Source organism: Octopus sinensis, linkage group LG10 (assembly GCF_006345805.1).
Source record: "Octopus sinensis linkage group LG10, ASM634580v1, whole genome shotgun sequence".
Taxonomy (NCBI): Eukaryota; Metazoa; Mollusca; class Cephalopoda; order Octopoda; family Octopodidae; genus Octopus; species Octopus sinensis.
In genome coordinates this window covers 71815161-71829927 of record NC_043006.1, presented here as the reverse complement: position 1 = coordinate 71829927, position 14767 = coordinate 71815161, and the positions used below count along the sequence as shown (strand labels likewise).

General features: G+C 36.2%; 1 protein-coding gene across 2 annotated transcripts; it reads left to right on the top strand.

Annotated features, from left to right (window-relative positions):
- Positions 1 to 6016: 6016 nt before the first annotated feature.
- Positions 6017 to 10912, top strand: LOC115216252 (zinc finger protein 239-like). 2 transcript variants are annotated; one of them, XM_029785451.2, is made up of 2 exons: positions 6017 to 6264; positions 8579 to 10912. In XM_029785451.2, exon 2 carries the CDS (start codon positions 8866 to 8868, stop codon positions 9961 to 9963), a length of 1098 nt encoding a protein of 365 aa, XP_029641311.1. In that variant the 5' UTR covers positions 6017 to 6264; positions 8579 to 8865; the 3' UTR covers positions 9964 to 10912. The 2 variants fall into 2 exon arrangements, with proteins under 2 accessions (XP_029641311.1, XP_036362681.1); XM_036506788.1 differs by lacking the exon at positions 6017 to 6264 and adding an exon at positions 7819 to 8001.
- Positions 10913 to 14767: the final 3855 nt, after the last annotated feature.

Genomic DNA, 14767 nt, shown 5'->3' with positions numbered 1-14767 from the left:
TCAGTTTTTCATATATTTTTTAAAATATATCCACAGTCTTAATCTGAAATTGCAAATAAGATTATTACTATAGTAGTTCCTACTGATCATTCCCACCCTCTCATCTATATTTCAACAGATAAATGATAAGAAACTTTTAGGGAAATGAACACACCAAAACACCTAGAACAAAGGAGCTCTGTTTCCCCAAAGACTGTTTTCAATTTGCTCTTCTTCAGTGATCTGCATTTTTTATCTATTTGTTGTTTAATCCATGTGATAATTGGAAGCAAATGCACTCTGCCAAAAGGAATTTGACATTTTATAATATCTTACTGTAAGTCAACACCTGAAGGTAAAAAATACTAAAAAATTGTTTTGAATAACATAAGAATAGATTAAATTTGACTCTTGTCCAATCAAAGTTCGGCTAATATCACATTGTCTATAGTTAAAAATTTATTAATAATGTTGAGTTTGCTGAATCAAAATGATTTTTTAAAAATGTCAGTGGAGAAAGGGCTGCAACCATGAAATTTCTTCTAGTTTTCTAAGACTGGTAGGAGCAAGACATTAAACTCCATCCAGGAGTGAGACTCCAGCTCAGGAGTTTTGGGAGAAGATGAAGTTACCCCTTAGTCACCACTACTCCCAGATTTACTCTAGCCTGAGTTGTTAGTCAAGGGCTCCAGTTATTGGTGAGATCACAGGAGATAGTCATGTGATTAATGTATAAGACTGAGTACAACTGGCCCTAGAAATGTGTCATATGGACCCACTGGTATGTGGGCAAGCCTTGATGTTACATAAACCGGTGCCACTGTCTAAGGCTTAAACAGGCACTCTGCTTGAAGGGTAAGCTTGAGAAACACTGGCAAAGGTCAGCTCTGACCTTGCATATTTATGATCAAATGCATTCCACTCATGACCAAACTGTCTTTTATTGAAAGGGTGCTTTGTAAAAGCACCCATGCAGCGCCATGTAAAAGTACCCATAAAAGCATCCAGCACACACTGTAAAGTGGTTGATGTTAGGAAGGGCATCCAGCCTTAGAAACCATGCCAAATCACACTGGTGTCTTGTGAAGCTCCCCGACTTACCAGCATGGACAATGGACATTAAGTGATGACGATATATCCAAACCTATATCCAATGTAGTTTTCCTTTATCACAATGGTAGGGTGTCATTTGGTTGAGATCTTTAGCAGGCTGAATAATTACAAAGAGGTTCACTTCTTAGCTTGGTAAGATGTGGTTGCAATTTGCAGTAGGTCAAATGAACCTGAAGCTCATAATGTTTATTTTGAGATGAGCCTTTATCCAGCAGACCTATCATCAAAGATGTTTTAATAGTGACCATCCCATCTTTTATTCAGAAATCTATCTAAAACTGGTCTTTCCCTTGGAGGACAGTGATAATGTGGAAAAGATAGACTTACGTGAATGGGCAAGTACCAGTCTTCCACAATAAAGCCTTGCCTAGGCCTGTGCATGAAGACACAGATAAAGAAGCAACCATGTCCAACAGGGGTTGATGTATCTAGGACTATATAATCCATTATGTCTTTTCAAAAGATGCTTGGTGTGTGATTTGAGGAAGACAACAACTATTTCTAGCAGATCAAGTGGCTTAAAGACCTCTTGTACTGGTTCAAGCATGTAGTTATTGACTGTTTAAATATATATATATATATATGTAATTGTCATCATCATTCAATATCTGTGTCCTATGCTGGTGTATGTGTGTGTATTAAACAGTGTGTGTTTGTGTGTGTGTATTAAATGATTCTGGCAGCTAACTTAGTAGCATTCCAATATATAACAGGATACTCAAAAAGAATACATAAATACTTGCAATCAATTAACCAGTCAATATAGCAGTCTCTGCGACACTAAACTGATGTATAATGATCTTTAGTATCCTGTAAATCCATTTACATAACATCAAAACACTGCACATATTATTGGTGTATATTATAGGAAAAGAACAAGAATGGGTACCTCAGATTTTTGCTATATGCATTTCCTTAAGCATAGTCATTTATTCAATAATGAATAATGTCGGCTTCAAATTTTGGCATAATGCCAGCAATTTGGGGGTAGGAAGCCAGTCAATTATATTGAACCCAGTGCTCAACCAGTACTTATTTTATAGACACCCAAAAGGATGAACGGCAAAGTTGACCTTGGCGGAATTTGAACTCAGAACATAAAGACAGGAATTGCTGCTCAGTGTTTTGGCCAGCATGCTAGCGATTCTGTCAGCTCGCTACCTTCAGTAATGCATAATATTACATGATATTATGTGACCATACCATTTCATCAGGCAATATTGAGCCTTTTAAGGGGAAAATGAAACTCTGAAGAAATGCAATGTGTGTATAAGTGACACAGAGTATAAATGTTCAGAGTGAAAAAGTAAACATAAGAAGAATTAGATGTGCTGTGCAAGAAAGAAGACTGTGCTTGTAAGGACATATGAAGCATATGGACGAGGACAGATTTATAAAGAAGTGTTAATCACTGAATGTAGCTGGTGCTTGTGGATGAGGGAAACCCTTGAAAATATAAGATAAGTGGTAAACATTGACCTCAAGATCTTGAGCCTCACAGATGAGAGGATGAACCTGGTTGTCTGGTGATATCTATCCCCAAGAAGTTCCATCCATCATTGCAAAACTAACTTCTGGAATTATTGTGTGTGCTTATATTATATATATGTGTACAATTGGGCACTTTCCCCAGTCCCTTCTTTCATATCACAAACCCCACATCTCTCCCATTGTCCCCCACTACTCCTGATACCAGTTTTTCTTCCTTGTTATCTAGAACTTGTTAGCCATTCTACATCCATTAATGTTGTTCTCTACACCCACAACTTACACTGATCATCCCTTCCCCCCTCCCACATTGGACTGTCAAATTTTCAAATTATATATATGTGTATATATATCATCATCATCATTATCGTCATTATCACATTTACATTTAATGTTCAGTTTTCCATGCTTATGTGGGTCAGATGGAAGTTACTGAAGCATATTTTCTACAGCTGGATGCCCTTCCTGTCACTAACACTTACCCATTTCCAAGCAAACTAATATTTCTCATGACCAGACATGTTTTCTGCAGCAGACTGGAAATGAACATTATTGCTTGTATTACGCTGATACTCTACAACCAGCCCATGATGTCAGGATAATGGCACACATGAACACACACACACACCACCACCACCACCACCACCACCACCACCACAACCACCACTGTCATGCACTTACATGCCACATGTGCACACACAACACACATACATATATATACATGCATTTATATTATGTAGCAGGGTTAAAATCCAAGCTGTGTCCTCTTGAAGCACATCTACTTATTTCAGTATTGCAAATACTTCTATAGATGTTATATTTATGTGAGGTATACACAAGAGTTGAAAATACTTGAAAATATTTTCTCTTGAATGATAATATCAAAACAAGAGATTGGAAAACTTTTAAATAACTCCCTTCGTTGGACACTAAACTCTGCTTGTGAAGACCTGATGGGGCAAGTGAAATCGGAATCGAAATTGAACCAATCCTATGACTGGCACCCGGCAGTTACCAGTGCTGCTGGACTGACTCCTGTGCAGGTGGCTAGTAAAGAAACACTGTTTCGACCCTGTGCTTGAGGAGACCTATTGAGTCAAGTACATCAACATCAAAAATTAATGGAAATTGTAGTTATGATCCCTGTGCCAGTGGCACATAAAAAGCACCATCCGAACATGGCCGGTGCCAGCGCCGCCACGACTGGCCTCCATGCTGGTGGCACGTAAAAAGCATCCACTACACTCACAGAGTGGTTGGTGTTAGGAAGGGCATCCAGCTGTAGAAACACTGCCAGATCAGACTGGAGCCTGGTGCAGCCTTCTGACTTCCCAGATCCCGGTCGAACCGTCCAACCCATGCTAGCATGGAAAACGGACGTTAAACGATGATGATGGTGATGATGATGACCAAAGATTTTTGCAATCTCTTGTTTTGATACATACACTTGTGATTTGTGTGTGTGTGTATGTGTGTGTGTCAGATATATGTTAGTGACAGATGCAATAAATGCAGTGTTTATCATTATTGATAGCAGATTATTTAAATTTTGTGGGACAGTGTGATAAACACCAAATTAATCAACAGAAGGAAAAAGTTATTTCTTAGATTTTATTTATCCATCACAATTTGTTGTTAGGAAGTAAACAAAGGATGTAGCAGTCTGCTGTTTTACAATGGTAAGAGGATCTTAGTAACAAGGCTTGTGTCAGTTGTAGAGGCTAGGAAGAAAATGGCTCGCTGGAAAGAGAAAGACATGTGGGGTCTAAGAGCAGGAATGAATTGTCCTAAAATATTCAGAGAGGGTTTGAATTTGTACATGTTTGGAAGCTGAAAGTAGGTTAGGAGAACAAAGAAAAGTGAATGCATTTAACTATGTCAAACTAAACATAACTTAAGATGTTCAAGAAAATAATATGACTTATCTAAGTCTGACAATTGACTCTTGTTAATTTCAAAGAACAACTACTGAGAACAATGGAAAGGAGCTTATAGAAGATTCTAGACTAAGGTTCCAATTACTCACTAAAAATCCAGGATAATGATCCATTTCATACACACACATGTGAAAGTACACAGACTAGTGGTTAGGTATGTTGCACTCATGATTGTAAGATTGTGGTTTCAATTCCCAGACTGGCTGCACGTTGTGATCTTGAGCAAAACATTTCATTTCAAGTTACTCCATTCCACTCAGCAGTAAATAAATCACCTAGTAATGGAATAGCCTACCAATTAGGGGGAATGTTGGCCTGGTCACCTTGCCAGTAGGGGAGGGGCATTATTTGAAACCTAAAATAAAGCAAATCGCATTGTGACCAGTGATGTATAACAGCATGTGATGGTCAAGTTCATCATGTGATTGATATATATATATCAATAGCTCTGTTTATATAGAATGATAATTTAATACTTTTCTGAATTTTGATTATATTTTACCTATAAAGGTGTAAACTTGCTAGCCACTTTATTATTATCATTATTATTATTAATAATAGTAATGATACCTATTAGGTGCAGGAGTGGCTGTGTGGTAAGTAGTTTGCTTGGCAACCACATGTTTCAGGGTTCAGTCCCACTGCATGGCACCTTGGGCAAGTGTCTTCTAATATAGCCTTGGGCTGGCCAAAGCCTTGTGAGTAGATTTGGTAGACGGAAACTGAAGACCATCATGTGTGTGTGTATGTCCTAGGGTTGATTTGCTCGAGTAAAGGCAGTGCTCCAGCATGGCCACAGTCAAATGACTGAAACAAGTAAAAGAATAAAAGAATATATAGATCGCTAGCCACTATACATTCTTTATTTTCTCTCCTTGTTTCTTTCTATGTTCCTTTCTGTGGAAGAGCATAGGCTCGAAACATTAAAGACTTTTTCACTTCCTGAGTGTTAGACTAATACATCTATTTGTTGTCTACACCGCCTGTCTTCATCTTTTGTTTTTTTGTGAATTCTCTCTCTCTATATATACACACACACACACACAAACTTCCACATACTTCTATGGATACATACATACATATATGCACGCATGCATACACACACACATATATATGGCAGATTTCTTTCAGTTTCTGTCTACCAAATCCACTCACAAGTCTTTAGTCAACCTGAAGTGATAGTAGAAGACACCTGCTCAAGGTGTTGTACACTGAGACTAAACCAGAGACCACATGATTAGGAAGCAAGCTTCTTAACCACACAACCCCACCTGCATCTTATGGACAAATAACAATGGCAGAATAATTGAATTGAATACAATTTAGCTCAATTTGGACTCCTGCTGTTTGAACTTACTTACCAGGAATCTCAATTTAACTCTATTTTTGCAACTTTTTTTTTTCTAAACCAATTCTATTTTCTTTGTAGATTTTTTTTCTTCCATATCGATTTATTGATCCAATTGTCATCATCCCTCACTCCCTTTTCTTTCATCTGTTACATTACGATCCTGTTCTATTCTGAATTAACTCAACCAAGAACTGTTTTTATCTTAGGAGTACCCCTGTAGTTATCTCCCCTGTCTGTCCATTGTAGAAGTTACAAACATCGCCGTCCTCTTAATTACCAGAAATCCCAACGGAACTTTTATTGAAATTACAAATGTAGAAAAACGACGTCGGTTAAATTAAAACCAACTATTCTTCTTCATCTATTCACACCTCTGTCTCTTTTCATGTTCGTTCTGTGAGTATTTAATTTTTTTTATTTAATCTTGTTGACAAACATTTGTTCTCCTTACACTAAACTCGGGTTTCCTTGCTTTTGGATTTTTACGGCATCTTTTGTCTTCCAAAGTGATAAAATCGATCGGTGAAATAATTTTCCAGTTTTGTTACTTGAAAGTGTCACATTATATATGTATATGTATATATTACGTGTGTGTATACATGTGAGTGTGTGATCGACACTCACAAAAACCCGGCGAGTATCACTGAACATTAGACGGCATTCTTTCGATATAACTCGACAAAATCAAAAGATTTCACTTTGGGTATTTCCATGGGCTGTGGAATATAGATATAACGAAGTTATGCCAGCAATGTCTCATTTTAAACTTGAAGAAAAAAAGCCTTGCATATCTGTTCTTACATGTTTCATGTGTGTATGTAAAATCCGCAAATTTCTAAACAGAAAACAGAATCGAACTGTCATTTGCTTCCACGGAAATACCGACTAAATATAATGAATTAATAATGATAAAGACCTTACTTGTGGACTGAATATTTACGTTTTTAATCCTAAGAATATCTCCTGGGTCTTTTTTGTTTTCTTCCAACCATAGATCTTTATCTGAAAATTTTCGAGAAATTCATTAAATAGATTGATTAAATGATGACTGTAATATTATGTGGTTAATATACAGTTTAAGCCCCGGTCGCGAAAACAAGACAAGAACCAGCCGACTAGGTGTAAAAAATGTGTAGAAAACGAATATGAAAACATATTTGAAAATATGTTTTGTGACTGGTATGGTTTTTATTCCAACCTAGAGAAAGTGGGTAAAAAACACCTTTCTGCTATTTTCACAAATGTAGCAAACATTTTCACAATGACCTGCTAAAATGTCTCTCTCTGTCGTTCTAACATCTATTTTCCAAAAAGAAGCATCAACATGCTGGAAAAAAAGCAGCCAAATCACAACGTCTTTAAAAAATCGATGATGACCATTCACGGGTGAAGTCCGACCTGTCGCTTAATAACAAGCATATAGTTTATCATGGTATAATACTATGTAATTCACGAAAGTGGGTCAGTTGCTTGCTTGACCATCATATATGAAGAAAGGATATATAAGATAACGTTATCTTATCACTACGTATCGAAGGAAAAACAGATGGGATGGTCACAACTCGGGTGTCTTTGAGTATAGGTCTCTCGTACGAGTGCTATAAGAACAATAAGCATGTAAACAAATACACTCCATTGATACATCGGAACAGTTGTAATTACAAAGTACCTTTCAAAATGTTAATCTCTGTTTGATCTGATCGAGAGCAATGCAATACAGTGCATTCCTACATAATGCCGGTCACCCAGCTGTAGCTATGTACACACCCACTCAGTTACGTAGCAGGGACGGGACTGGTCCGGCCCAGGTGATGCACTCATGGGAGCGGCACTTTTTGGGTTGTTGTATAAGCCTGTATGGAAAGACGGCAAACTCAAGGCCTGCCCCGACGACACGTGCTCTAGCTACACCACTGCACCCATATACATAACACGAGCCAACGAGAACCTCTTTGTGGTAACTCATCTTGCCAAATATCTCAGATCAGACACAACTACCTTATAAAAAGGGAGGCGGGGTATTTCGAATTCATTGTCCAATAGTCTCAGATAAACTATATTTGATGGTTACAGTGAGAATACTTTTGAATATAGATCTGCTCAACCAAAGCTAACTAAACAATGACAACATACGTAAGTTGTATAGGAAAACACTCTCTTTTACTCTCTTGTTTCAGTCATATATATGACGGGCTTTTTTCAGTTTCTGTCTACCAAACCTACTCACAAAGCTTTGGTCGGCCAGAGTCTATAGTAGAAGACACTTGCCCAAGGTGTCACACAGAGGGACTGAGCCCAGAACCATGTGGCTGGTAAGCAAGCTACTTACCACACAGCCACTCCTGCGCCTCACTGCATATTATTTAATGTCTTTCTCTTTTTTTAATATAAGGTGTGATTTAAGGGATTTTTTGCTGCTATTTCTAGCAGTCGAGTGACCATGTAGAGGCTCGCTTGTTTCTTAATCTTTTTTACTATTGTGAGACAGAGATACCAGTCATATTCGGAGGATTTTGTCAATATGATATCTATCATTGTCTATTTCATTTCAACATGTTTTCAAGTATTTTTTAGGGTTCCAAGGTGCCACTTTACTTTGTAATTGGTAGTTGTCAAAATTAGCTTGATAACAAATTTATTATCTGTATTGTAATAGTTTATTGTCAACAGTCTTACGATGATGACTTTATTTGTTTGTCTTCTTTTGTAGGAATTAAGAATGGACATTGAATCACAGATTGGAGAGGTATCAAAGTACAATGTTGTCTCTTTGAGTGAGTTTTAAATTCTTAGTGTGTACTGTACACTCAATGAATATATGTGTGATTCTAAGTGACTCACATTTCTGAGTTTACTTCATGGAAAGCATCTAGGTGGTAACTGAACAAGTGTGAAAGTTAAAGAAACATGTCCTCAAAATATTTTGTCTAAATCCACAGTTATTCAGATTTTCAGTAATTTTGCTGACTTCCATAACTGGTCATCCTCCATAGGGAAATGTGTGATACAATATCATCACCAAATAAGGACTTCTCAGTTCATCAACAGAATCATAATACAGAAAGATTATTTCGTTGTGAAATATGTGATAAAATATTCTCTCTGAAAAGGTCTTACCTCCATCACAAACACAGCCATTTGAAAGAAAAGACATTCTCTTGTGAGATTTGTGATAAAAGATTTGTCTGGAAGAGCCAGTTGTCCTACCACATACGTGCTCATACAGGAGAGAAGCCTTACACTTGTGATATTTGTGATAAAGCATTTGCTCGCAAGAGCAAATTGGCCATTCATGAGCGTATTCACACAGGTGAGAAACCTTACCATTGTGAAATTTGTAATAAAACTTTCTCTGAAAATAGTTCATTAACTTCTCACCAACATGTTCACACAGGGGAGAAGCCATACCATTGTGAAATTTGTGGGAAAAGATTCTTTCGAAACGGTCACTTATCTATTCATGTGCGGACACACACGGGAGAAAGGCCATACAGTTGTGACATTTGTGCTAAATCATTCTCTAGAAAAAGTGGTTTGTCTGCCCACAAATTAACTCACAGTGGGGAGAAACCCTACCATTGTGAAACTTGTGCGAAAGTATTCGCCAACAATTACAATTTGATGAGGCACAAACTGACCCATACTGGAATAAAACCACATCGTTGTGAGATTTGTGGAAAAGAATTCTATCGAAATAATCACTTATCTATTCATGTACGAATTCACACTGGCGAAAAACCATATGTATGTGAAATCTGTGGTAGAGCATTCTCAGACAAAAGTGGGTTTCGTGGTCACAAATTTACTCACGTTGCTAACAAACCTTTCCCCTGTACAATATGTGGTAAGTCGTTTTCACAAAACCGTCTGCTACTTTCCCACACACTAATTCATACTGGTGAGAAGCCATTCCGTTGTGATATTTGTGATAAGGCATTTTCTCGTAAAAAGACTTTATCTAACCATAGACGTATTCATACAGAAGAGAAATCCTACAGTTGTGAAATTTGTGGACAGAAATTCTTCCTCTATGACGGCTTTTGTCACCATAAAAAAACACATACTGATTGGAATCAGGTAGAATGTGGATTTTGAGGTAAGTTGCTTTAAGGTAGGGAACCTTAAATTGGTTCCAATCTTTGCTGAGATGTAATTTCAAGAACACTGACCCCTATCAACTTAATAAGGAATGGTTCAGTGCCAAAATAACATCACATTAGAAATAATAGTAAAGAAGAAAAAAAGAAAGGAAAAAAAAGTAATGGAAAACATTCAAATGTTAAGACACACTGTACCTTTTTTTGTAAACACAGGAAAGAAAAATATAACATCTAAATACATTTGATTTGTGAACGATAATGCTGCCATAGATAAAATGATAACAGAATCCTCCAAATCAGTGAAGAAATGAAAGTCTGCTTGGTTGACAAATTTAATATTTTCCAACAGAAAACAGTTGATTACATATTATGAAAATGATAATAAAAATTATCAGAAAGACTAGATAACTTTACAAACAGGCTGATAAAACTCTAGCAGCTGCCACAGGGGGAAGCCTCTGTGTAGTTACTTATCTTTTAGAAATAGCAACGCAAATCTCTTTCAATTCACACTGTTGTCCTTATAAAAGAAGGGATTAATATAGTCTTAAACTACAGTCTGACCGTGGAAGGAATACTCTTCAACTAAATGTATACCATGAGCTAGTGAAAAAAAAAATCTCTGGTCACTTGACCAGCTAAAAATAACAGTTAAATCACACCTTGCCATCTTAATAAAAGGATGACTCATTATTTTGCTGTTGTCCTAGATATATTATGTCTGAAAAAATATACAGGATATTGATCACAGCTGATATTCTTTTGAACTGGGCCTGCTTACCACCACCAATCAGGGAAGTGATCTGTAAATCATGTAACTAAAAAGATCCAGTGATATAGTAGATTTGTTGATATATTATGTAATGCATTCTTGAGTAATGCTTAAAATGTATTTTAATGATCATACATAACTGTACACATGTATATAAATACATACATATGGCTATCTACAATCATATTTCACATGTTCATGTACATTTAGACATGGAAGGACAACATGTTGTTCATGTCTTGAGTGAAGAAATTCTCCTTGTAGACAATATGGGTGTAAACACACCACTAGACTATGAATGTCTTCACTGAACCATAAGACACCTGCATTTTTGCATTATACTTCACTAGCTATGTATACTGAGCTCAGTATACATAGTTGGCCTAATGGTGTGCTTACACTCATATTATCTAAAAGGAGAATTTCTTCTCTGATGACAACTTGTACAACATATTATCTTTCCATATCCAAATGTACATGAACATGTTAAATATGACTGATATGACTATTACATATTTATATTTCATTCAACACAGCTTGGTTTGCCTCTGATTAATATATATTTGTTATGTACTTCTAGCCAGCAGGTCTGATGAGTCACTAATATTGCTAAGTGCGTAATAATAATAATAAATAAATTATTATGTATAGTGCTCAGGTGCACTACAACTCATCAAAGTGGCATGTACAGTACATAGAATTATGTACAAAAGTCAGGAAAGTCAACAGTACGAGTCATGATATACATGTGTGCATGCATATGGAGGTGTGAAACCAATGGTAACTTTCTGATTGGCCATAACCAATGGCTACATCAAATATATATATGTATAAATGTATACATATGCCTATTTGATTGATATATTATACAATATATATTGCATTGTCAACACAGTACCTGTTGCTGTGTTATACATTACATAACATACAATCCTGATATATCTTTTTCCTAGATGGATCTCATTATTGTCTTTGCTGCTGTGAAGTCATACAGTGTATAACTGTATTTTATGCCAATCGCCCTATAGTGGCAAGACACTATTCTTTGTCAAAGTTACTATCCCCTTAAAGAGGTTGGCTCTGTTGTACAAAAAGCTCTTATTGGCCGAGTATAAAAAGTTGTTTCCCCTTATTTTGGCATGTTGTCATTTATGATGGTTGCAGGTGTATCTGGAACATTTTGTCATCCTAGAAAGACACAAGAGTCAGTCACCAACACAGATTCGCAGCATCTCAGAGTGTATACCAATTGTCGAACTCCATGGATTCATTCCCAAGAGCTGAGTAAGGGAAAACAGTAATGGAGACTACTAGTGGTAGCCATACAAAATATAAAATATAACCATCCTACATAGGGATAGAGGTAACAGTTGTAGTCTAAGGATGACTCATGATATTGACAGTGAGGGAGGGAGGGATGGTGTTCACTTCTTTCTGCTTTCTTTCTTTCTCTCTCTCTCTCACACACACATATATAATTTTCCTATTTGAACAGTTAAATGTACAACTGTTACGAGTGGATTTAGAGCTCCATATAGAAGATCATTATCCAGTCTACAGATATGGATACTACTGTACTAAACAGAATTACCGATTGTAGTATACAGATGAAATATAGTGAAAAATATGATAAAAACAAGGTGCTGTTTATACCACTTGTTTCCTACACACATCTTGCCAGTGTGGCTGTTTGCATCCTCTGCAGTGGATGTTCATGGTGCAATTGGATGCATATCTACAACAGTTCTTAAGGGAACGCTTTACTACATTATGTTTGACACAGATCAAATGCTTTTGATCTATGTCAACTGCATGCTTGTGTGTGCATGCACTATTTAAAGACTGTGTTAACGTGGCTGCCTCTCTATTGGAAACCTCTTGCTATATCCCAACATTTAAAATATAGATTGCAATTTTAAACATAGTAGTTCTGTGTTCATACAGTTGCTGCTTTCAAAGCAGGAGTATAAAATAGTATACAATATAATATATTAACACATCCACCATATAGAATAATGGATCCTCTATTGATTCCAATAATGAACATTTAGTTGTTTGATTGAATGGTGAGAGTTGGAAAGGTGTCTGTCTATAGAAAATCTGCCTCAATAAACTTTGGTCAACCCAAAGAAGCATGGAAGAGTGGATGTTAAAATGTTGATATTTACAAAACTAGTTTCCTTCAGTTTCAACTACCAAATCAATCACATTGTATATATACATATATATATATATATATATATATATATATACACACACACACATATATATATATATATACACACACATATGTATATATACATACATATATATATATATACACATATACATACATAGATATATATATCTTCAGTACTTATCTTTTGTTAAGCCTGGTTGGTACCTATTCTATTGGTCTCTCTTGCCGAACTACTAAGTTACAGAGACATAAACTCACTAACACCAGTTGTCAAGCAGTGGTGGTGGGGCAGACATAGACACAAAGACGTACACGCATATATATTCTTTTATTTTTCATCTTTGCTTTTATTTGTTTCAGTCATTTAACTGTGGCCATGCTGAAGCACCACCTTTAGTCGAACAAATCGACCCCAGGACTTATTCTATGTAAGCCTAGTACTTATTCTATCGGTCTCTTTTGCTGAACCACTAAATTACAAGGATGCAAACACACCAATATTGGTTGCCAAGTGAACATACACAGACACACAAACATATACAAGCATATATATATACACACACACACACACACAGGATGAACTTCTTTCAGCTTCCATCTACTGAATCTACTCACAAAGCTCTGGTCGGCCTGAGGCTATAGTAGAAGACACTTACCATGTTGCCACGCACTGAGACTGAACCAGGAACCATGTGGTTGGGAAGCAAGCTTTTTACCACACAGCCATGCCTGTGCCTATATATATATATATATTTTATATATATACATATATATATATAGTTCAAAGAAATTATCTTTTACTTAGTTTTGCTGTGAAGGATTTTTGCCTCAAAAGTTCCAAATTAAATATTCTGATGCCTGCATGAAATATCTCTAGGGTTCCATAGTCAAAACTGTTCACACTAAAGGGTTCATATTTCAATTAAAACCTGGGCCAAAATTTCATTATAACTTAAATGATATCCCAAGATTTTATCATCTATAAACATTTATGTGTTTTCTGCTATATTAACCTGTTGTCTGGAACACAACAAATATATAAGATTTAGAAAGAGTTATAGTAAATTTATTAAACCTTTTCAAATTCTTGGTTATTTTGAATATCACAATTTAAACACAATAACTAAAGAATAGACACAGGCAACATATTCTCGTTAGACATATGATTATGAAAGGATTGATGAGAACAAATAATTTGTAATCACAGCTTCAATTCTTGAGATCTTCCAGCTTCTATATCCATCAACCAACACCATTTCTCAGATTTCTAATTTATAAACTATCATCACATGACATTACAGAAAGATTTTTAAATGTTCGACTGATTCTATGCTAAAAGTATAAACAGACATATGAAATGCTTTCTAAGGTGATAAGTGTTACACATGAAACTCAGGGCTCTTGAGTAACTTCTGAGGTGTTTTTCAGTTTCAACAAAAAAGTTAAAGAAAAGCTTCTTGTTTCAACACAATTTTGAAGGAAGGGGACAAGTTGATTATATCAACCCCAGTACTTCACTGGTACTTTGTTTTATTGATTCTGAAAGGATGAAAAGCAACGTTACCCCTGTGTGACTTGAAGATAGAATGTAAAATGTTGAAAGAAATACTATGAAGCACTTTTTTCTCCTGTTCTTATGATTCTACTATCCTAATATAAATATCAAATGTATTAATAGGTCTAGGTGTGGTTCATCATCATCATTGTTTAACGTCTGCTTTCCATGCTAGCATGGGTTGGATGATTTGACTGAGGTCTGGCGAAGCAGATGGCTGCACCAGGCTCCAATCTGATCTGGCAGAGTTTCTACAGCTGGATGCCCTTCCTAACGCCAACCCCTCCGAGAGT

Bases quoted from the DNA above. Each gene is read 5' to 3' on its own strand.
- LOC115216252 (XM_029785451.2), top strand. From the start codon at position 8,866: ATGTGTGATACAATATCATCACCAAATAAGGACTTCTCAGTTCATCAA.